Here is a 23,677-nt window from a genome sequence, read left to right as displayed (position 1 = left end):
TAGAACAAAGAATTACCTTAGATATACATATACATTACTTAATCATATTATATATCACTATCAGTATTATGACTGTGTGGCGCCACGTTTAAAGTGCCTTGTGAATAGGACCTCTTTTTGCCTTTTCGAGTTGAATAGAACAAATCTTGAAATCTTGTCTTTATAACTACCAGAATGCTTTATTGATCAATCATATCGATACACCGTACAATAATTGAAGAACAGTCGCTTACCGTCGATCTTTACTGCAAATGTCACCAGCGCGAACAGCTTACAACTTAGCTGTATGATAAGCAAAACGATTTCAATTTTTCAGTCGTTGATTTTCCATTTCTGTATAGTAACATACCTGCTTCCACCTACGGTGTTTACATGTCCCCTGCTGATTCAATATCCATGAGAGTTTGGCATTATCAAGACAGCTGATGGGGAAAGTTTATCGACACAGGGTTTCCGGAGATTAAGGCTGGTGAAGATTACGGGGAATTTTTATGATCAATATCATGATCTTGTTTGGGAATATTCTATTTTCGTATGGGATATGACGTCAGACGTCTTTGATGCTTGTTGATATACCTGGTGGTTCCGTTGTTACCATCCTTGTTCTCATTTTGAGGATATGACTCAACCCGAGTTTGACCTAGATATAAAATGCAGAAGCAGTAAAGACACATTGTTTTTAGTCTCCTCGTATACTTTCTTTTAATGGCCTCCATGCAAATTTATATATAGATATCTTACCCTCATTTGATCGAGTTTTAATTAGAATTATGGCTTCTTCTGCATGTCGGTATTTCCTGTCTGTTTTGAGTGAGCGAAATAATCTTGATTTGACATTGATGTGTCGTCAATGTAACAGAGGACGCTCACCCTTCCGGGACGCCATGTCTCTGTATTTTTTTCAAACTCTGTGAACTTTTAAAAGTTGTTAATATGTTATCCTGGTATTATCGATTTGGGGTTTATTTTTAGGCATTTTCTGTTTCATGTTTGTCACTTTGAACACCGGGGATTAAAAATTACCAGAACGGCTTACTGTCCTGCAAACTCAAAGTATTGATAATAATTTTTATGATGAACTCAATGCACAAAATACAAAAATAGAATAAATAAAAAAAGTTTCCATGAAACAGTTGAATGGAAAAGAGAACCATTCCTCTGGCCCTAACACCATGTCTGGACATGTTGTCAGGGCCAGAGGAAACTCAGGCTATCCATCGATAGCTATCATTATTCGGGCTATCATTATTCATCGACGACACCTTTGAATTTATGTCAAATGTGCATGAGTGTGTTGACAACGGGACCAGTCAGATAATCAACAACATCAAACACGTCTGACTCAGTCATATCACATAAACATCTGCAAAAATATCTCCCATTATATCATGGTTTCTATATCACAGTCTCTAGATTAATATGCATACCTAATATTGGTTTAAAAGATTAACACCTTTACCCTTAAAAAGAGACTTAAACAACAATATACGGTGACACTTGTGACTGTTCATCGTCTAACGAAGTCGCCAAACGATGTCTTTAAACAGGAGCACCTCTATAGGGCCATGACTAGACGGGATAAAATCATTGATGTATAGGTTTACCGGTGTCTTCCCACTCAGCCAACATATCCTATTTTAACATTGGGGGTAGGAACAATAGAGAACAATAGGCACTAATTACAGGTAAGTTATAGCCTGTTTTGGAGAAGTACTTGATTCTCAGGTTACCTGTGTTACCTGTATTACCTGTGCTACATGCTGTTATCAGTTTGTAGATAATGTATACTAAATGTATATGTATCACAAATACTTTTATTATATCAAAAAATTAAAATAAAATAACTCAAATTTTCATAAATTACTGAAAATAATTCATTTTTCTATATCTTTCATTGTTAAAAATTTCACACTTTATCATAATTATTATGTTTTATAAATAAAACAGAAAATACGTTTGTTCAATTTTAACCTTTACATTGAAAGGTCACATTATCAATACGTTAAGTCAACGTTTAGTAAAGGAGAATTGAGACATTCACTATAGTGTAGTTTATTAGCTAGTCGACTTTCGAACAACTGGGCCCTGTCTGCAGTCTTTAAAGTGATAATGTATCGAGTTAAAGTAATGAAATGTTGATTTTGAAGAATTCGAAAGAGCTTTTGATCAATCTGTGAAATACAAACCCTTAAAATCTCTCTTCTATCAAAACATTGTATCCCCTCCCTCATTTATACTACCGACTCCCTAGTCTGAAACTGGGGAGCGCATTTGTTTTCTGGTCATGAAAATGTTCTTTTGCAAGAAGAACGTTACAAATACATGGCGATGAATCATCCTGGAGCTGTTTCGGTAAACATACAATTATATGGCATAGATCAAATAATAGATTAAATACACTGAGGATGAAATCGGGAAAATGAATGAAGTTCTGGTCGGCAACATTTTTGTGGCGTTTTGTGACAAGATCTTCCAACAGAATTTATACATACCCTGGGAACAAACTGTGCCCCTCTTATAGCCCACATGTTTTTGTTTTTATACGAGGCTGGTTATACTGAAGAGGTTATAAGAACAGGTAATAGAGACATTGCACAATCCTCTAATTTTGCCTATAGATATATATTAATAACGTGCATCTACCAATAGAATCAGGAAGATCGATAGGGATTTCCAGGAAAATAGAACTTGCAAGCTTTGTTCTCATGACATTGGCGATGAATATCAATCATTATCTTTTCAAATGTGAACCTGTAAATGTTAAACACTTGAGTCAAAAATATATTCCTAATTATCACAGTACTTATCCTAATATCAACAAAGTACAAGGCCTTTTTACCATATACAATGTTAATATTTTGTCAAATGTGTGCATTTTTTTGGTAAAAATAGAGGCACTACTAAAACAACTTTAGAACAAAGAATTACCTTAGATATACATATACATTACTTAATCATATTATATATCACTATCAGTATTATGACTGTGTGGCGCCACGTTTAAAGTGCCTTGTGAATAGGACCTCTTTTTGCCTTTTCGAGTTGAATAGAACAAATCTTGAAATCTTGTCTTTATAACTACCAGAATGCTTTATTGATCAATCATATCGATACACCGTACAATAATTGAAGAACAGCGCGAACAGCTTACAACTTAGCTGTATGATAAGCAAAACTATTTCAATTTTTCAGTCGTTGATTTTCCATTTCTGTATAGTAGCATACCTGTTTCCACCTACGGTGTTTACATGTCCCCTGCTGATTCAATATCCATGAGAGTTTGGCATCATCGAGACAGCTGATGGGGAAAGTTTATCAACACAGGGTTTCCGGAGATTAAGGCTGGTGAAGATTACGGGGAATTTTTATGATCAATATCATGATCTTGTTTGGGAATATTCTATTTTCGTATGGGATATGACGTCAGACGTCTTTGATGCTTGCTGATATACCTGGTGGTTCCGTTGTTACCATCCTTGTTCTCATTTTGAGGATATGACTCAACCCGAGTTTGACCTAGATATAAAATGCAGAAGCAGTAAAGACACATTGTTTTTAGTCTCCTCGTATACTTTCTTTTAATGGCCTCCATGCAAATTTATATATACATATCTTACCCTCATTTGATCGAGTTTTAATTAGAATTATGGCTTCTTCTGCATGTCGGTATTTCCTGTCTGTTTTGAGTGAGCGAAATAATCTTGATTTGACATTGATGTGTCGTCAATGAAACAGAGGACGCTCACCCTTCCGGGACGCCATGTCTCTGTATTTTTTTCAAACTCTGTGAACTTTTAAAAGTTGTTAATATGTTATCCTGGTATTATCGATTTGGGGTTTATTTTTAGGCATTTTCTGTTTCATGCTTGTCACTTTGAACACCGGGGATTAAAAATACCAGCACAGCTTACTGTCCTGCAAACTCAAAGTATTGATAACAACTTTTATGATGAACTCAATGCACAAAATAAAAAATAAAAAATCCACGAAACAGTTGAAAGGAAAAGAGAACCATTCTGACTCAGTCATATCACATGAACATCTACAAAAATATTTCCCATTATATCATGGTTTCTATATCACAGTCTCTAGATTAATATGCATACCTAATATTGGTTTAAAAGTCTAACACCTAAACCCTTAAAAGAGACTTAAACAACAATATACGGTGACACTTGTGGCTGTTCATCGTCCAACGATGTCTTTAAACAGGATCACCTCTATAGGACCTTTACTAGACGTATAAAATCATTGATGTATTTGTTTACCTACCTGTGAGAAGCACATAATGTATATATACCTAATGTAAAGAGTTATTTCCTTCTACAGGAATTAGCCTTGGTACACGAGCAAGGCATGGTCGTTTATATGGGTGAAAGTTATAGGACGAGGGAATTTTTCATCCTTATCTTATCGTTTAATGATGTAGAATCGTCTCCAATGAGAAATTTAAGAAACACTCCTGTTTGTCATCTCAGGAACTTCACTTCCTTCCTACATAAGATAAGATAAATTTTATTCTGATTCAGGGTTACATAAAGCCCTCTATACCAGACTCAGAATAGATATATAATAAATCAATATATTAGATACTTGATCCGGTTACATGTATATTATATTGGTCACTGATTTAGTCCTCAATACCAGCCTCACAATAAATACATAATAAAAACACTATACATGTATTAGATACTTGATCCGGTTACATGTATATTATATTGGTCACTGATTTAGTCCTCTCTACCAGCCTCACAATAGATACATAATAAAAACACTATACATGTATTAGATACTTGATCCGGCTACATGTATATTATATTGTTCTCTATGTTCTGGCGGTAGCTTTATAATTAAAATAAAGTTCTTGATTTTACCAGTGGTTGTCCAACGTATCGGCTTCCCAACATGGTATTACATATTCCATCCGAAAAAGGGAATGGATGAAATCCGCATGGGACGGCACGTTACCCTGGTATCCATAGGTATAGGTGTAGTAGTTTTGTTTTCTTGTATATGTATTTCATTTGGACAGGCATATTTGTTATTTAAAGATAAAAAAAAATTGAAATAACATTTTTATCTGATTTAGGCTTTTGAAAAACAAGGTAGTCTTGTCAATGGTTGCCCGGATATCTAGTGTATAGAATAGGTGTGTCCGTGTATAGCGTGTGCTGGCACAGAAGTTTTCTTTCAATCACATACCTGAATACATTTAAGAGATTAGGCTGATCCTGCTGGTGTACACGGCAAGATTTGTTGACAAATCGCACCCATTTAAAAATATGTTTAAAGTGCATACCAAACTCTCTGACCTCTGAATGTGTCAACACCTACAATTATGTATGAGAGCTCTGTTTTTTTGTTTTTTTTTGTTTTTGTTTTTGTTTTGTTTTTTTAAATAATTATTTCTTTAAAGCTACATTGGCGAATAATAATTATAGTACAAAAGTCTTATTTCTTTATCTTCAATAAAAAAGAGACTGCTGTAGCTAAGTCGGCTAGACCGCCAGCCTACGTAGGTTCGACGCTCCATACTATGTTAGCTGATACGTGTAGACGGACCGGTCTGTGTTGCCCTTGTTGTAGCCAAGGAAACTTTGCCCTAATTGCTCTTGATGGCATGCGACGGGCTTCCGGTATGTTGCTCAGTGAGGTAGCCACCAGATACTACAAGGATACTCCATCTCAAAATAACCCCGGCACGGGTCCATAGACCCAACAAACTAACAAACTTCAATAAATTTTGTCGCAAAAATGAAACTGCTGTAAAGGAAGTAAACACAGTGGGTCTAATTCGGGTAGCCCACAGTTTGTCTGTGGATAAATGACTATATCTGTGTATCAAGTCTGTGTTTTTATTGGAATTTTGGAATTCCATTAAAATGTCCTCGCTATATGAATTATTTTCATTCAAATTCTGCAAGATATTTGATCAGAAACAGAATTTTATTTATCAATTCATTTCAGCGAAAATATCTCTTTAAGGAAAGACAGAATTACGAACTATTCATGTGGCTAGCACAGACGTTAGGTAATCACAACTGCCCAAGTTTTTTTGTCGTCTGGATTTTAAAGTCAATAGGAAAATCTAGGGACGACACCATTTCTATACAGAATTAGATCTGTTCAGAAAATTCTATTATGACAAACAGCATAGCGAGCTATTTAATTTCATATTCATCACATAATCGGCCTGTTACCTAGTAAAGTTGTTTTCAGAGGCACCCTTATATATTACAACGATTTTAATCCCAACCGAAGGGCGTCGTTTTAATATATTATTAAAACGACGCCCTTCAGTATGGCGCGGGAAGGATGTCACAATTAAGTATTTTTGCCGAGGCAAAAATCGAAATTTTGAAAGATTTTTTTTTCTAGGAAAAATTATAGGATTTTTGCCTAGTTTTACCTAGGCGAAATGGCAAAAATATTTAATTGTGACATCTTTCCCGCGCCATACTTCAGTGGGTGATTAAAATCGTTGTAGCTACTGCAGTATACAGTAGATCTACACGATTTTCTTCTGATATCACAAAAAAATAACTTTTTTTTATCTATCAAGAATTCGATTTTTATATTAAGAAATAAAATTTTGAAATTCATTTGAAATGTTTTCTATCAGACAATAAACTTGAATTATTGATATCATGAATTCGAATAAGTATTAAAACAGGGCAGGGCCAAGGGAGATAGTCGGAAGTGATAGGTGGCGCTCTGTTAAGGTTGCATCGTCTGCTAGAAGTTAGAGACTGGATGATGAAGTCTGACAATCTTTCCATGAATAGAGTCCTTGCCACACGTTCTAGGTTTGTTTACTTTGGCAATATTTACACTTCCTTCCCGATATATATTGTAATCAATGATTAATTAGGGATGAAGGTTAACCTTGATAAGATTCAAACTAGATATAGTAGAAAACGCCTAGCCTAGGCAACATCTTAACGTTTTTGATATGTTGAAAATCAAAGTACGCATGTGTCTACCCTGTGAACTTCAGTTCAGAAGGCACTGTGAAACTGTTAGGCATAGATATTGACAATGACCTTAATTTTAATTCACATATTTGAAATATATGTAGAAAGGCCACAAAACAATTATGTGAATTGAAAAGAAAATGTTACTTATTTATCAAAGTCAAAGAAGGCAAAGATTACTATTTTTAAATCCTTCATTTTATCCAATTTTGATTATTGTCCACTAGCCTGGCACTTCTGTAACACCTAAAACACCTGGAAAATGGAAAAAATTTAGGAGAGAGCTGTAAGATTGATATAAAATGACTATACAAGGCAGAAATTAAAACATATCATCAAGAAAACACTTACTTTGTTACATGTTATCAGGCAAAATGAAGGCAAAGGAAGTTTTTAAAGTTTTAAGGAATTTGGCACCTGATTTTGTATCTGACCTTCTAAAAGGAAAACCCTCCAATTATGCTTTCAGACAACAGCAGACTGCCAGCATACCATAGGTGAGGACAGAGACCTTATTGGAAGAGAACCTTCAGATTTGAGGCAGCTTGGGTGTGGAATAGTCCGAATTTTCTGACGATCTTACTATGTTAATCAGCTTTTGGCGATATTAACATCAGAACCCTTCGGATTAGGGTGTGGAACAGCCTGACAAATGACCTTAGAAAACTAAGGATGTTCTGCAGGCTGTTCCACACCTGGGATGGTGACCTGAGGCTGTGTAATTGTAGGATCTGTTCCCAATAGCTACCTTTTCTTTTTCTCTTCCTCATGGTGGAGTTCTCTCCCTTCCCTTCCACTGCCTTTTGCCACTGTTTTATTTTATATCTCTTTTTTTCGGCATAGCTGTGTAATATTCTCTTGGCCCCGGATCTGATGCGAGTGCGACAGGTGGCATTATTGGTCAAAATAAAGTATGGGATTGGTCAATGTATCGGTAAATGCAGAATGCAGTATACAGTTAAAACCGAAAAAGATTGAATGCAAGTTGAATAAGTGGATGTATATCTTTTCAAATGACACATAAATGAAATTATATTCCTGATTCAAATGCAGTCTTATTATCACCAAAAATGATTCAAACTGATATAATTTTGTTATCCGTGCTGAAACGCATTATATATATATATATACATAGTTTCAATGTTGATTTATTTTACCAGCAGTTTTACATTATAACCACCAGCATTAAAACTATGCCGTTTATCTTTTTAGGTCATCTGACCCGAAGGGTCAGGATGACCTATAGCCATCGTGCTTCGTCTGTCGTCGTGCGCCGTGCGCCGTGCGCCATCTGCCGTCAGCCATGTGCCGTCCGCCGTCCGTAAACTTTTCACATTTCAATCTTCTTCTCAAGTTCCACCAGTGGGATTAAACTGAAACTTGCCAGAAATGATCCTGACCAAGTCTTGTTATTTTTCGGGTCGGTCCAAAATCCAAGATGGCCACCATTGCCGCCATTTTGAAAACACATTTTAAACTTCTTCTCACGTTCTACCAGTGCTATTGAGCTGAAATGACCCTGAAATGACCCTGATATGATCCCGACAAAGTGTTGTTATTTTTCGGGTCGGTCTGAAATCCAAGATGGCCGCCGTGGCCACCATCTTGAAAAACACATTTTAAACTTCTTCTCAAGTTCCACCAGTGCTATTGAGTTGAAACTTGCCAGAAATGATCCTGAAATGATCCCCACCAAGTGTTGTTATTTTTCGGGCCGATTCGAAATCCAAGATGGCCGCCATAGCCGCCATCTTGAAAAACACATTTTAAACTTCTTCTCAAGTTCCATCAGAGCTGTTGGGTTGAAACTTGCCTGAAATGATCCTGATATGATCCCAACCAAGTGTTGTTATTTTTCGGGCCGATCCGAAATCCAAGATGGCCGCCATAGCCGCCATCTTGAAAAACACATTTTAAACTTCTTCTCAAGTTCCACCAGTGCTGTTGGGCTGATACTTGCCAGATATGATCCTGATATGATCCTGACCAAGTGTTGTTATTATTCGGGCCGATCTGAAATCCAAGATGGCCGCCATAGCCACCATCTTGAAAAACACATTTTAAACTTTTTTCTCCAGTTCCATTGGTGCCATTGAGCTGGAAATGGGTGAGGATGTCAAGGAAGGCAAGCCAACATAGTGTTGTTATTTTTTCGGCCTCATAAAAATTTTGACATGGCAGCCATTTTGTAACATGATTGCGCAATCATGGTTTTCCTGAACAACACCTATTTCAAACTTCTTCTCAAATTCCACCGGTGGAATTCAGCTCTAACTTACCAGAAATGATCCTGAGATGGTCCTTACCAAGTATTGTTATTTATCGGGTCGGCCAGAAATCCAAAATGTGTTTTTCACGATGGCTGCCAGGGAAGCCATCTTGAAAAACACATTTAAAACTTCTTCCAGTTCCACTGGTGCCATTGAGCTGGAAATTGGTGAGGATGTTAAGGAAGGAGAGCCAACAAAGTGTTGTTTTTTTTCGGCCTCGTAAAATCATTGACCTGGAAGCCATGGCGGCCATTTTGTAACATGATTGTACAATCATAGTTTTCCTGAACAATGCCTATTTAAAACTTCTTCTCAAATTCCACCAGTGGGATTCAGCTCTAACTTACCAGAAATTATCCTTAGATGGTCCAGACCAAGTGTTGTTATTTATTGGGTCGGTCAGAAATCCAAGATGGCCACCATGGCCAACAGTGCCACTATATACTTGCTACAGAGAATACATACTACAAGTAATATAAGGGTTTTAATTTAGAGTCAGATGACCGTTAAGGCCCCTGGGCCTCTTGTTTAAAGATATTTCTTGTTTTCTTCTTTATTTTTTCTTCTTTATCTATTAATTCATTTATTAATTTATTTATCAATTTATCTTTGATTATTTTTTTAATATGCTTGTAGTTTATCCTTGTATGTGCTTAACATCATGCTTAATATCATGCAGCATATATAATCTAAATTCATAGCCTCAAATCTTTACTTAGCTGACATGAATATCTCTTTTAATTCACACTAAATTAGTATATTCTTTCAAATTTTACACTTTGCTATATTAGCACATATGTATATTTCACTTTCATAGTGTTTTTAATCAATAAATGCTTGTGTAATATATACTAGTATTCAAAATTTATAATTTTCGATTTTAATTTCAATTACTGCCTTCTTTGATACTTGGTTCTCTAGATATATGCTGCTTGAATTTGTGTAGTACATGCATCTCTAATCCATGAGATTGGTCTGTGATACTCTGCTTGTTATTTATATAACTTGTCTGCCTGCATGCTGTTTTATTTATGTTCACCATGTTTGTCCCAATTAAATAGCACTACAGTGCTATATTCTTTGTTCATTGTATGTGATATAAATATTATTGTATCTTGATATGCTCTGTAGCCTTATACCTTGCTGTCCTTATCTTACTGTATAGTCAGTTTATGTTGAATTCAAGCTCTTCAGAGCTTATGTTACATGTAAAACATGCTCGACTTTTTAAATAAAGATTCTGGATATGTATCTGTCAGTACGGTAGGCCTACAGCGTACAGTATATGTTTCATTTCAATCTATTTAGATAGGTGTACCTACCTGTGTCAGCACGGTGCATTAGATAGTCTATATTTTAGGTTGTAGGGAACAACCAACCAATTGAAAAAATATATTTTTGAAACAGCCCCTGTGTATAGAACGTTGAGCCAAGGATAAAATGTCTGGCAGCCACTGATTGGCCAGTATGTTATGAAGTGAGAAAATAGATATGTAGCCTGATAGGTAACTATCAATAAGAAATGTTGATATAAATTTCTTAAGTCCGATTGGTTTTTTTCCCAAAAGTTCACGTAATAATAGTAAACAGGTAAACATTTAAGATTTTTGAGAATTTTTACTGCGAAATTCACCTATTTTCAAAATGGCTACCCTGGAGAAAATTTGAGCTGAAGGACCCAACTTTTTTTTTTGATTAGGTGTTATATCAGACCCTAAACTTTTGTTATAAACCATAATCGTCATATTTAATTCAAGCATTTGAATGAAATAATCCAAAACGTTAACACTAAGGTCTATGGGAAAACAATTGGTTGGTTGGTCTCTTGTAAAGACAAGCACTGCATGTCACAGTTCAGGTAGAACAGGCACACAACACAATGTTATAGGAAATTAGTAATAAATATCAATGTTGTTTTTTTCTTCTTCAGAATTTTTTAGGTAGCCTAGTGTAAACTATCTGCTAAATAGAGAAGGAAACTTTTCATCATGGAGCTCAGTCAGTTGTTCTATCAACCAAGCTACAATTTTTCACAGAAAAGGTAAGTTTTAACCCTCACAACGTATCCACTCAGTTGTTTGTGTATTACCTAGTATAAAATACATTTAATTTTCAACCTTGTAAACATGCATTTATGTCCAGATTTCAACACTCACATTTGAGTAGATAATTAGGATGATAAGATCTCCTACAATCCTTAGGTTCAATTTTAGGAGATCTCGTAGATATATCTAGAGACTGTAAAGGGAGATAATTTTGACAAAATGTGTAAAGGTCTCGCACAACTAATCATTTCACTATATGTTATTACCTGTTATGACTCAATCCCCTCAATCACTCATTTGAAGGTCAAATGTTGTGAAATGTATATCAAATTAAAGTTTGAAGATTTCCCTACCATGTTATAGGTTTAATAGCGTATAAGAGCACACCTTTACATGTACTTGGAAGACAGTAACCCTGATAGTTACAGTGCACAGGGGAACCTCCACCTGGGGAATTCCCGCCTTTTCACACCTGGATTCCTACATCTTTCTATTTATACCAGGAGTGTATATTTTTGATTTTTAAAATCTCAAGACCCTTCTCTTTATTCTCGTATATAGAAAGTACCCATTGGGTGTGTTATTTACTCAGGAAATAGCTACAAGCCCAAGAAACATTTTTTCTTCAGGGACTTGGTTCCGGTGAAACACCAGCTGATTGGCTGAATTAGTGGTGTGAGACCTAAAGGAGATTGTTGATGAGGTTAAATTATCTCCCTTGATGGAATATCATAAGGGCAAATTGTATTACATATTTCTGTACTCACCCATCATTCTGACATTCATTCCTTTTGATCTGCCTCACTATTGTACTATTGTAGTGGAACTGGACTTGGCTGAATACTGATGGCCAGGTAGTTAAAGTGGTTAGAGTTTGTGTCCTGGTCTGGTCATTGCATTTTCCCTCTTCTGTAACACTATACCTAGACAGTAAGCTATTAGTCCCCCACCTGGAACCAGGGTGGATTATTATTATTTTGAATGACTGGGCTCTATCTCAGCGCTACTTTTTACTAAAGATTCATACATGGGGTATGTGTTCACTGTTCACCTTGGTAAAGTGGTGTGTCATATATCAAAAGTTGGTCACTCTGACATACATATTGACCCTTGACCAACTTCAAAGTAAAAGGTTTGTCTGAGCTCTATCTCTTTCACTACTTGTCTCTGGAACTTCATAATTGAAGTATGGGTTCACCTATTTGAGGCGATGTCCTGTATTAAAAGTAGGTCATTCTGATCTGCATTCTGACCTTTGACCTACATCAAAGAAAAAGATTGCCCATGCTCTATCTCCTACATTTATCATCATCTTTCTTGGCATATGGTTTTATATCCAATAGGGGACTTACTTGCCATCTTTTCATATTACATGAGTTGAAGAGTAATGATCAAGTTCAATTTCACAAACTGGTTCCTCATAGGTGTCAACCATCCCGGATTATGCGGGAAGTGCCCGGAAAATCATTAAAATTTTCCCTAAATCCCGATTTGGTACATTTCCCGAATCCGAATGTCTCCCGGATTTGAGCAGTCATCCCTCATAAAACCCCGGGAATCTCAGACACCTCGACCCTGAACTGATTATGTAAACAAAACACCCCCACCACCTGTGTAGCTGCCCTAGCCTGGGGCTTGGTGAGAGAGGGGATGGAGTCGGTCACCGGTCACCATGCATGCGTGGTGCCTGCCGACTGTATACATTATAACCCATGTGGCTTCATTTGACACGGTCAGTTAATTTTGTGATTACAACTAGGATACATCACTTCAAGAATAAACACTGGTAATATCTGTCAACAAGATTTACTCACATAAAAGCCAATAATGCCTTTCTTAATCGTAGCTGTCGGTACTAGTACTAGCGTTTGTACTGCCGCCATCTTTAATTGGTCAATACTAGTATATAAAGTCGTAAACTGCCAAACAAATCCGGATTTCAATTTGGGTCTGAAAAAAGTAAAAACACTTTTTAAGAAGTTTGTTTTATGTCACAATAGAACTAGTAGTAAAACAAAAATTAATAAATTACTGTGTAATTATTATTTGAGAAAGGGAGATAATTTGATAAATACATTTAGATATATTTCTGAACAAAATTGAAAAAAAAAATATCAGTAGATAAGTAGTTACTTTTGTTTAATGGTTGCAGATTTCAAGTGACTACATCATTATTAATTCACTAAATACAGTTCCTCTCTATGAAATTTCTAAAAACTTTTTTTAATAGAATTAGTCTTTTTTTTTCTATTTTTTTTAAATTATTATTATTCCTTAAAATTAATCATTGTAGTCAAATTTTAATATCAAATTGTAGCCCGAGGTAATTTACACCTGCACAGGCTCATTAGGAACATCACCTTAATGCAACAAAAATGTCGCGATTTTTTTCACGCACTTTCTCCCTCATTTTGGATGTGGAATGAGGGAGATCTCCCTCATTGGAGGTTTCAGAGGTTGACATGTATGCTTCCTTATCAAGAGTGCTTGCTAAGGATTTCTTATTGGCTTAAAGGTCAAAGGTCACTGTTACAATTTCTTTGAAAAAAAAATGCTTTCAGTAGCTTAGATAGTTCAAGAAGACATGTAATATCAAACTCAAACTTCAAATATCATCTGCTTCTTTAATGGTAGTGCTTGCTTGGGTTTTTTGGTCAAAGGGTCAAAGTTCAAGGTCACTTATCATAATTAAAAAATTGTGTCCTGCCCAAAAAACTTTCCTTGGACAGAATATTCTCAAACTTTACAAAAAATCAGTGCTGACAAAGCTTCTTTGGGATTACTGTTACTTTTGAAAGAAAGTTATCATACAGGTTCAAATAGACCAATCAAATTCAAACTTCACACACTGCTTTCTTGTCAGATGCACTTGATCATAATTGCAATAAAAGGTTGAATGTCAGATATCAATGTCACTATTACCGAAATTTAACAAAGCATTCCTGGACAATGAGCCATTGCAGATTAGTTTCGCGCAGAGATACCTAATTGTTGTATATATTGTTGGATATTGCCTCTTTCACTCTTTCTTGGTTGAAATCAGCTGTGGATTATCAGGCTTGAGACCTTTAGGTTCCATTCCTGTTCACTGTTGGAATTCTTGGAAGGAATATTTTACTGTTCTTTCACAATAGTATACAAAGAAAAATAAGTTTAAGTTATATTTCTCAGAAGAAATATTGCTTGGCACCAAGCAATATTGGATCAAAGGTGAAGGTCATGCATAGAATTTATTTGTTTCTAGAACTCAACTTTCACAAGCACCAGCCTCTAGATCACAGTACATCGATATCCCTGAGGCACCAGTGGCAAGTGATGCTCCAGTGTTGCCACCTGTCTTTCAAGAGTCATTTGATTTTCAGCCATCACAACTCTTTAAGCATTCATCTAAAGGTAATGTCTATAAAAAGTGTTCAGCAATATCGAGTTAATTTATCAGGATCTTAAGAAATTGAAAAGGCTCATGCTTGATGAAAATCTGCCATAGGGTACAAGAAGATACAGTCCAGTTAAGGAACCACGGAACCAAATAATTTCCCATGGACGATGATGTTAACATTTACCACTGTCCTGCTGAAATGGAGTTTTCAACATTGGTCCAATAGCCCTAATTTTGAAGAATGTTATCTTTCAAATCTGCAGATAGAATATTTAAAAATTCTACCATTTTGAACTTTTTTTTATATGGGGGCCACCATCTTGTATTGAATTCAGCACCAAAAATTCACCTAAATTTACTCCCCCTGACAAAAACAGGCTAGAAAAAAGTTGACTTTTTTTTTCTATATATTTTACATCTACATGTATTGCCCAGCCCACACATAAAACTTTGAAAACTTCTCTCACCTGAATATCCAATCAGTAGGCCCCAATGCATTCACCTTCCTATTAAAACCCACAATCTATTTTTGATTTGGCTCTGTGGTCCCTAAACAGTTTTATAACTTTTGTAAGCTAGCAAGAAAAAAATACAGATATTGTATTGCTTTTCAAGTCTGCATTAAATTTGTCCAGATCAAAACATGTGAGCCAGTCTCTCTTGGCCTATTCTGTTAGTACAAAACCAAACTAAAATCTTCATTTTCTTTATTTTCTATTACAGAAATTCGGGAAAACAAAACCCAAGGAAATCTTCATGCTGATGAAATCATTTCTTCAAAGAATAGGTAAGAATATTAATGCCAATGCTTCTAAGGTATTTTATTCCACTAGCCTGTCATTTATCAGGGCTATACCAGCTCCCTGTGAATTTTTAAGTAATCAAGGTTGTTCCAGTTACACTTTATTTAGAACAATTATTCATGTGAGGTAACATTTAAAAATATACTTTTAAATAAAATTTTCAGGGCTTCAACAATAACAAGACCTAGTTTTGTTACTCCAGTAAAGAGCCATGACATTAGTCATGATGCAGATATTGGTAGTGATGAGGATTTGTTTGATTCTGGAGCTGAACGTGTTCGTGTATTACCGATAAAAGACAAATTATTCACACCAGCTCCACTGATATGTAAGTTCCGTTGTTATTTGTATTCTTGAATCTTATGTATTTCTAATCTTTTTTTTGATTGCAAGATAAACTGCTCTGTAAATTAGATTCAGTTTCTGGAAATATAATTTAAATGGCATGAACACAGTTGTTTGGATATTAATGTACAGACATGTATGTATTTATAATATTGATGATCAATAATACATGTAGGACACTATGTTTTTGCATATATATGACTTATTGTATTCAGAAAGAAAACCAAAGATATTAAAGAAAACCAACTATCACAAGTTTGCATGACTAGATTTGGAATTACACCACAGAATTCAATATAAAGGAAATACATGGAAAATTTGAAAGTGTTATATGGTGAGACAATGTGATGGTCTGATTTTAATTTCAGTGCCGAATCCACATCCAAACTGTAATGGTATCAAGCTAAGACCTGTTGAAGAGCTGCGTATCCTTTTGAACATATATTAATTTTCCCTCCACCCTGTCATTAACATTTGTTTCATAAATGATGTAAGAAAATGACACATATGACATCATGACATATTATATATTAATGACAGGGTCAGGATGACCTATAGCAATTGTACTATGTCCATTGCCGACCACTATGCATAAAGTTTTCACATTGCAAGCTTCTTCTCATTGAATTCTACTAGTGGGATTCAGCTAAAAGTAAATCCTGGAAGGATCCTGAGATGGTTCTGATCAAGTATTGTTTGGGCAGGTCAAAAATCCAGGATTGCCTCTATCTTGAAAAACACATTTTAAACTTCTTGTCCAGTTTCACTGGTGCCATCGAGCTGCGAATCGGTGGGGATTTTAAGGAAGGAAAGCCAACAAAGTATTGATATTTTTCCGTCTCATAAAAACTTTGACATGACAGCCATAACGGCCATTTTGTAACATGATTATGCAATCATGGTTTTCCTGAATAACACCTGGTTTATTTTCTCAAGTTCCACCACTGGGATTCAGCTCTAACTTTCCTGCAAAGATCCTGAGATGATCCTGACCAAGTGCTGTTATTTTTTGGGTTGGTCTGAAATCCAAAATAGCCACGAACTAGAAAAACACATTTCTTCTTGTCCAGTTCCAGTGATGCCATTTAGCTGGAAATTGGTAGGGATGTTTAGGAAAGTCAACAAGAGTGTTATATTTTGGCCTCGTAAAAATGCAGTCATGATGGCCATTTTGTAACATAGTTACACAATCATTGTTTTTCTAAATAACACCTAAACTTCTCAGTGGGATTTAGCTCTTACCTTCCTACAATGATCCTGACCAAGTCTTGTTATTTTTTGAGTCGTTCAGAAATCAAAGATGCTATGGCTAACATATTGAAAAAACACATTTCACACTTCTTGTCCTGTTCCACTAGTGCCATTGAGCTGAGAATTGGTAGGAATATTAAGGAAGGGAAGTCAAGAAAGTGTTATTTTTTTAAGGCCTTTTGACAATGCAGCCGTAGTGGTCATTTTGTAACATGAAGTGCAATCATTGTTTTCCTAAACAACACCTATTTTAAAATTCTTCTCAAGTTCCACCAGTAGGATTCAGCTCTCTCTTTCCTGCAATGATCCTGAGATGGTCCTAAACAATTAAGTGCTGATGATTTTTTCAGTTGGTCCGAAATTCAAGATAGCGCCATTGCCAACAATACCACTATATATGCTACTGATCTGGTATGTATACTGTAGTCTGGAATAGTGCATTCAGATGACTGTTAAGGCCAATGGGCCTCTTATTGAATCTATTACAGCTTTTTCATTATCCAGCTTCTATTTCTAAGTAGAACTGGCTCCAAATTCCTCCTTGTACCTTCTTGGTGGCTGGTGGAGAATGTTTCATTGACCTAGCCATCACAAATAAATTCTTGGAAATACCCATAAAGCCCCAGGAAACAACCTTGGTTCCTATTTATTGTGTGACAAGCATTGAACCCTAGACTTTCAATATTCCTTTATCTAGAGGTGGAGAACTGGATTGCTGATACTATTTTGCCTTTTTTTTGTCTTACATATGATTAATGGATTGTAGATTTGATGTTTATTTCAGGAATTTTGGACTATTTATACTACAATTATATATACATGGACAAACTGTAATACTTGTGACTGCTGATATGGTATTTTAGATCTGAAAATGTTTCTGGTAAAAGTTATTTATTGGATATTAAAAAAGATTTTGAAGCATTTCAGATCCTCATTATTTTATTTCAAACTTGTTATCATCATGTTTCCTTAATTTGATACAGCTATGAAATACAGATCCATATTCAAGGCATTTCCTTACTTCAACATTGTACAGTCGAAAGTTTTTGATGATGTAAGTGTTGTAATTAAGAGAGGTGCTTTTATCTATTTAGTGAATTTGAAATTCCAAATATTTTTATTTCCATTATTTTGAATGTTACTTTGAGTTAGTATTAATAAATACAGGTTATATGTCATGTGTTGGCATATTAAACACTAATGAAAGAATAGCATTGGGCTGCAATAGAGTAGAGATTACAATTGGTATTGAAAATTTACTACATTGTAAGGGCTAATACTCTGTGATTGCAATTTATTTACTTATTTTTATTATTATTATATTAGACAAGCAATTTATACCCCAAAATGCACAGAATCGGATTGGAGTGCACAGAAAGGGAAACATGGAATTTTTCTTCTTTTTTTTTTTTTTTTGGAACAGCGTTTGATGCAGGTCTTTTGTTTGAGCCTAACAAACAGGACAAAGAACCCTGCAAAAGTCCTAGTTATTATAGATCTACCTCATGATCAAGTATATGCAAAGAGATGGAGCATCTAGGCCAAATATTTTGATTCTGTCCTGCAAAGTATTATGTACATTTGTGTAGATATGTATGATGGCAATAGTTTTAATAAAAACAGCAGTGATTTATACATAATGCTTTTGACAGGCATTTTAAATATTTGGTTTTAGTTATGGCATCTGTAAAACATTTGGAACATGATGAAATTTAAATACCAGCAACACTGTACACATATCATCAGTATGAAAAGTTTGAATGCACAATAAGCTTTGTTTATGAAGGAAATTATCTTCAGAGACACCTTGTTATTTATGGTACAGTGTACAATAAAATCTAACATGTTTTCTCATTTATAGGTATTTTACACTGACAAACCACTTGTAGTGTGTGCCCCAACAGGAGCTGGAAAAACTGTCGTATTTGAATTGGCTATAGTTCGACTCCTCATGAAGATGCAGAGTGTCATGGTCAGAGGGTTCAAGGTTGTCTATAGTAAGTGCTGGACATTTGTTTTGATGTGGGTTAATCTAATTACAGGGATATTAAAGAGTAAAAACTGAAAAAATATGTGTACAAGATTTCTTTTGAAATTCTGAACAGATTTACTTTATATTTTCATAATAGTATCATAACATCAAGTTTTATGCCTGATTAGAGTTTGGTGATCACAATTAAATGAACAAAGGTCATACTTGACAATACACTTTAGAAATACAGTTCTGTGTACATGTATAAGATCGTCTTTGTTTTATATAATATTACATGTATATTGAATCAAATTCTGTATCATGTAAAACAGTTTTTTATTCTCACATTTTAGTAGTGATATCTTTAGATTTTTAGAAAAAACAAACTATTCATATTTTTTAAGTTTGCTGATTAACAATCAACATGCTTACAAATCAAGACACATTTCATGCCTAATTATTTTGATAACATGTATCAATGGCTGGGATCCGTTTAAAATGTAAACAAAAAAAAAAGGAAATGTGGAAATGAGGTTAAGCTACTAAAGAAAAAACTCACTCCTGCTATGATAAAATGTGATGAAATGTTTTGTTTAAAGTGGCTCCAATCAAAGCTTTGTGCAGTGAGAGATTACAGGACTGGACAGCAAAGTTTGAGGCATTTGGGCTGAAGTGTAAGGAACTGACTGGTGATACAGAGATAGATGATTATTATGAACTACAGGAAGTGAATGTTATCCTTACAACTCCTGTAAGTGTGAAACAATCCTGAACAGATTCTTAATGGAGTAACATATTGTACAAAAAAAACCTTTAAATAGCTGTCTGAAGATATATTAGTTTACTTATGAATTTATCAGCAAGAAATTGCTAAAGAATTTAGTAATTATTAGCCATATACAAATGTATTTGCTTATAGGCCACACAATTCATTATTATGCATGGGTTATAGAGAAAGTACAGTATGATTTATGAAAATAAAGGATTGCAAAAATATGTAATTAGTTAACTTGAGGGCATGGCTTGAAACTCTGAGCACAAAGCAATTTGAAGTATTCGTATACAGTATAAATCTGACCATTATGATTATGAAGTTCAACCATAATGTGCTGAATTTACTATAGCACTGATATTCTTTAGTAATGTTCATGACCTTGCTTTGACCTTAATACAATGAACCAAAAGTTTGTATCTTAAGTGACAATGATTTTCCATACACAGCTTATGCACATTTAGTTGATTGACCTCCTGAAAGACAAATTCATTATTGCCATGACTAGTGAAACATCTAGAAGAGCAATGCAGAACCTCTTGTTACTGATAAGTTTTGTAAAGTCCATTACTAATTATTTGTGTTTTCATTTAAATATGTAAAACATCAAACTATCCACATACAGTACTGTGATGATTATAGTATTTTTAACAAATGTTGTGTTGTAGGAGAAATGGGATAGCATGACGAGACGTTGGAGGGACAACAAATGTATTGTACAGTCTGTGTGTCTTTTCTTTATAGATGAGGTAATTATCTGGGTTTAATCCATAGGTAAATTTAAGCATTAAGTTGTATACAGAATTAATGGTAGCCTCATATCCTCAAGTTGGAGTACTTATAGGGCTTGGATATAAGGCAAACATTTTAATATTCTTTATAAACATTTCATTTTTTTTTTTTTTTTTTTTTTAGATATCTAGAGATATTTCAAATTGAAATCGACAATGAAATCCAAAAATTGGGTGAAAAGTTGCAAAAAAAAATATGCGTATTTCTGAACTTTTGAAAATTGAACATCCCTGTAGATACTTAGATATCTACCCAAAGCATGACATGTATCACTTTAGGGTGTGAAGATTTAGAAAATGTTGTGTTTCAGATTCATGTCCTGAATGACTGTGTGCGGGGAGCAACCATTGAGGCTGTGATCAGTAGGATGAAAACTGTACAGATCTCTCTATGTCACTCCAACACAGAACAACAACTGCCAAAACTCAGATTCATAGCCGTGTCTGCCACCATACCTAACATTGAAGATGTATGTACATATTTGTTTATTATGATGGAGATACCATATAAGGTTGACCCAGTGAGGCTAAAATATGAAAATAAGAAAAAGAAAATGTCTTGCACGAACTATCCCTCTGTTGATATATTAAACTCTCATACACCTGTCTATATAAACATGTAATTCAGCATAATAGCCATCCTTGGCCCTAGGTAAAAATTGCAGTGTGCTTTTCACCTGGGACAGAGGATGGATGATTACCTGATACCCATAGTTATTGTTGGGTATAGCTAAAAAGTAAGAAAATGTTTCTAATTTCATTTAATTGACATTAGTCTGCGCTAAAAAAAATTGTTTTTCTTTTTTAAATTTGACTGTTCACATTGTTGTATACACTTGAGAAAACAATTTGTCTTGTTTATTTGCATAAAACTTTTCAAAATGGAATTATTTTAAAGTTAGCTTTGGTATTACACCTGAGAAAACGATAAATATGGAAAGTATACAACATTTAAATTTCATAGTTCATTATTGTTCATAGCTATGCAAAAGAAAGAATCATAATGGCGTTTGTGTTTTAGATTGCAGAGTGGATGGGTGAGAGCCATCATGCAGCAACATTTTACAAGTATTTGTTAAATATGTGATGCATTTTCATAAGTTGTTTTCTCTTTCTTGTTTTTATTTCTTTTAAATTCAACCTTTCGAAGTTTAAGGCCTTTTGTTTTAAGGCTTCATGTTTAGAAAGTGTTTGCGTTCAAATGCAGATTGTTTCATTATGCATTGTCTTTTGCTTTCAGTGTTTAATGCGGTTCATTACTAATGTAATCTTATAAGTAGAAGAGGGTTAATGACCTAATTGACCATTGAAATCATGTTATGTTTTGATTTATAATACAGCTGTTGTAACTGACCATGCTTATAATGTATCAAAACCATTACTGCCATAGATCAAGCAACTGAAATATAGAAGTCAAATATTGCTTTTTGGAAATGTTCTTTCTTTAAAGATCTTTTTTCAGTATTGCCTCAAACCTTTTTTCCTCAAGATTTTAAAGGGAAATTTCTGATAAATGATTTCAGGATGGATGATAGTTTTCGTCCAGTGCGCCTGAGGAAGGTGGTGCTAGGGTTCCCATTTGATGAACATAAAGGATCAGGGTTCCATTTTGACATGTCACTCAGCTACAAGCTTGGTGGAATCATCAACACTTACTCAGACGGAAAACCTGCTTTGGTGGTAAGCGACAATGTTGGTCTTTTGGTAGAATTATCTCAGAATTCAGCGGCAATATATCACTCAACTTCAGTTGTGATATATTGCTTAGGTTGTTACGCTGTTGGTAAGTAATATTGTTAGTCTTAGGGAACTTTTTTAGGTTTAATTGAAAAAAAAAAAAATTAATGGATTCTTCCATTCAGAAACTACATAATAGGTCTGTCATCCTTACTTTTCCTAGAAATTCATCAAAGAATGATACTTAATGGGAGTGGGGGCATTATGTCTATTTTCTAGTTTATAATATCTTTACATAAATTCCTAATATATACATGTAATTGTTTATGTACAAAGAGGAGCATTAAGTTTGTAATTTACAATGAAACTATAAAGTCGGCATCAGTGCCACTCTATCACAAAGAGACAAACATGAACATACCTCAGCCACCCAAAACACACACAAACACTCACCACAAGCATGCATCTCGCACAATGGGGATGCCGTCCTTAACTGATCTTAGCTGTTGAAAGGACGTTAAGCAGTACAAAACCAAACAAAATGTGCAATGATTATTGTTGATTGAAAGTAATTAAAGCAGTCATTTTGGATGCATGTTTTAAAGCATTGAGGGTTGAGCAGTTTAATAACATTTCAAATTGCTTTTAATTGTATGTTTTTTTTATAGTTATAAAAGTAGTCTTTCAGAGAAAAGTCTCGTATATTTGAGTGTCCTTTGAAAAATTTGCATATTGTCATTTCAGTTCTGTTCCACAAGAAAGGGCACTCAACAGGCAGCTGATATTCTGGCTAAAGACAGCAGAAGTACATATATAAAGGATGCTAAAAACAGACAAGTTTTGTTGAAATACTCCAATCTGGTAAAGGATGCTAAACTTAGAGGTAAATATCCTGACCACAGGTACTCGCCTTGTCTGTCAGTACACCCAGTACATAATCATCCTGACTTGCTCTTTCTATATAACAGTATTCTTTCTGTTCATAGTATCACACACATGGAAATTTGGAAATAAAAAAAATTTGAGATATTTTACTTTACATATGCTGAAAATTCATATTGCCCTAAAAGGTTTTTAACCAATTTGGAAATGGTATTATAAGAATAATCAAAAAAGAGAAAAGAAGAACGACTTTGTGAGAATGATAATATAACATGTTTCCTGTTCATTTCAGATACATTGGTTAAAGGTATTGGTGTTCACCATGCTGGGATGGATATTCAAGACAGAAAATACATTGAGGAGCTGTTTGCTACATCTCAACTACAAGTTCTGGGTTTGTATCTAGATTCCTAGTTGACACCCAAATTGACAAGATTATGACGGTGCTGTTGTGTAATCTGATGAAATTATGTTTTCTTTTATTTCTTTTTGCAGCAATGTAGGGTGACAAAACAT

General features: G+C 34.8%; 1 protein-coding gene across 1 annotated transcript in view; it reads left to right on the top strand.

Annotated features, from left to right (window-relative positions):
• Positions 1-11,174: 11,174 nt before the first annotated feature.
• LOC117341799 (probable ATP-dependent DNA helicase HFM1) overlaps positions 11,175-23,677 on the top strand; it is a 30,944-nt gene continuing 18,441 nt past the window's right edge. The window contains exons 1-14 of the mRNA XM_033903662.1: positions 11,175-11,285; positions 14,534-14,682; positions 15,392-15,455; positions 15,636-15,799; positions 16,185-16,241; positions 18,051-18,121; positions 18,929-19,064; positions 19,639-19,790; positions 20,480-20,560; positions 20,914-21,072; positions 21,624-21,656; positions 22,013-22,282; positions 23,024-23,162; positions 23,454-23,555. Of these exons, the coding sequence (XP_033759553.1) occupies positions 11,233-11,285; positions 14,534-14,682; positions 15,392-15,455; positions 15,636-15,799; positions 16,185-16,241; positions 18,051-18,121; positions 18,929-19,064; positions 19,639-19,790; positions 20,480-20,560; positions 20,914-21,072; positions 21,624-21,656; positions 22,013-22,282; positions 23,024-23,162; positions 23,454-23,555 (1,630 nt within the window). The 5' untranslated portion in view covers positions 11,175-11,232. The remainder of the gene's footprint in view (positions 11,286-14,533; positions 14,683-15,391; positions 15,456-15,635; positions 15,800-16,184; positions 16,242-18,050; positions 18,122-18,928; positions 19,065-19,638; positions 19,791-20,479; positions 20,561-20,913; positions 21,073-21,623; positions 21,657-22,012; positions 22,283-23,023; positions 23,163-23,453; positions 23,556-23,677) is intronic.

The sequence above is a fragment of the Pecten maximus genome, chromosome 14 (genome assembly GCF_902652985.1).
Source record: "Pecten maximus chromosome 14, xPecMax1.1, whole genome shotgun sequence".
Classification (NCBI taxonomy): domain Eukaryota; kingdom Metazoa; phylum Mollusca; class Bivalvia; order Pectinida; family Pectinidae; genus Pecten; species Pecten maximus.
The sequence above is the reverse complement of the archived record's forward strand: the minus strand, read 5'-3'. Positions and strand labels throughout refer to the sequence as shown.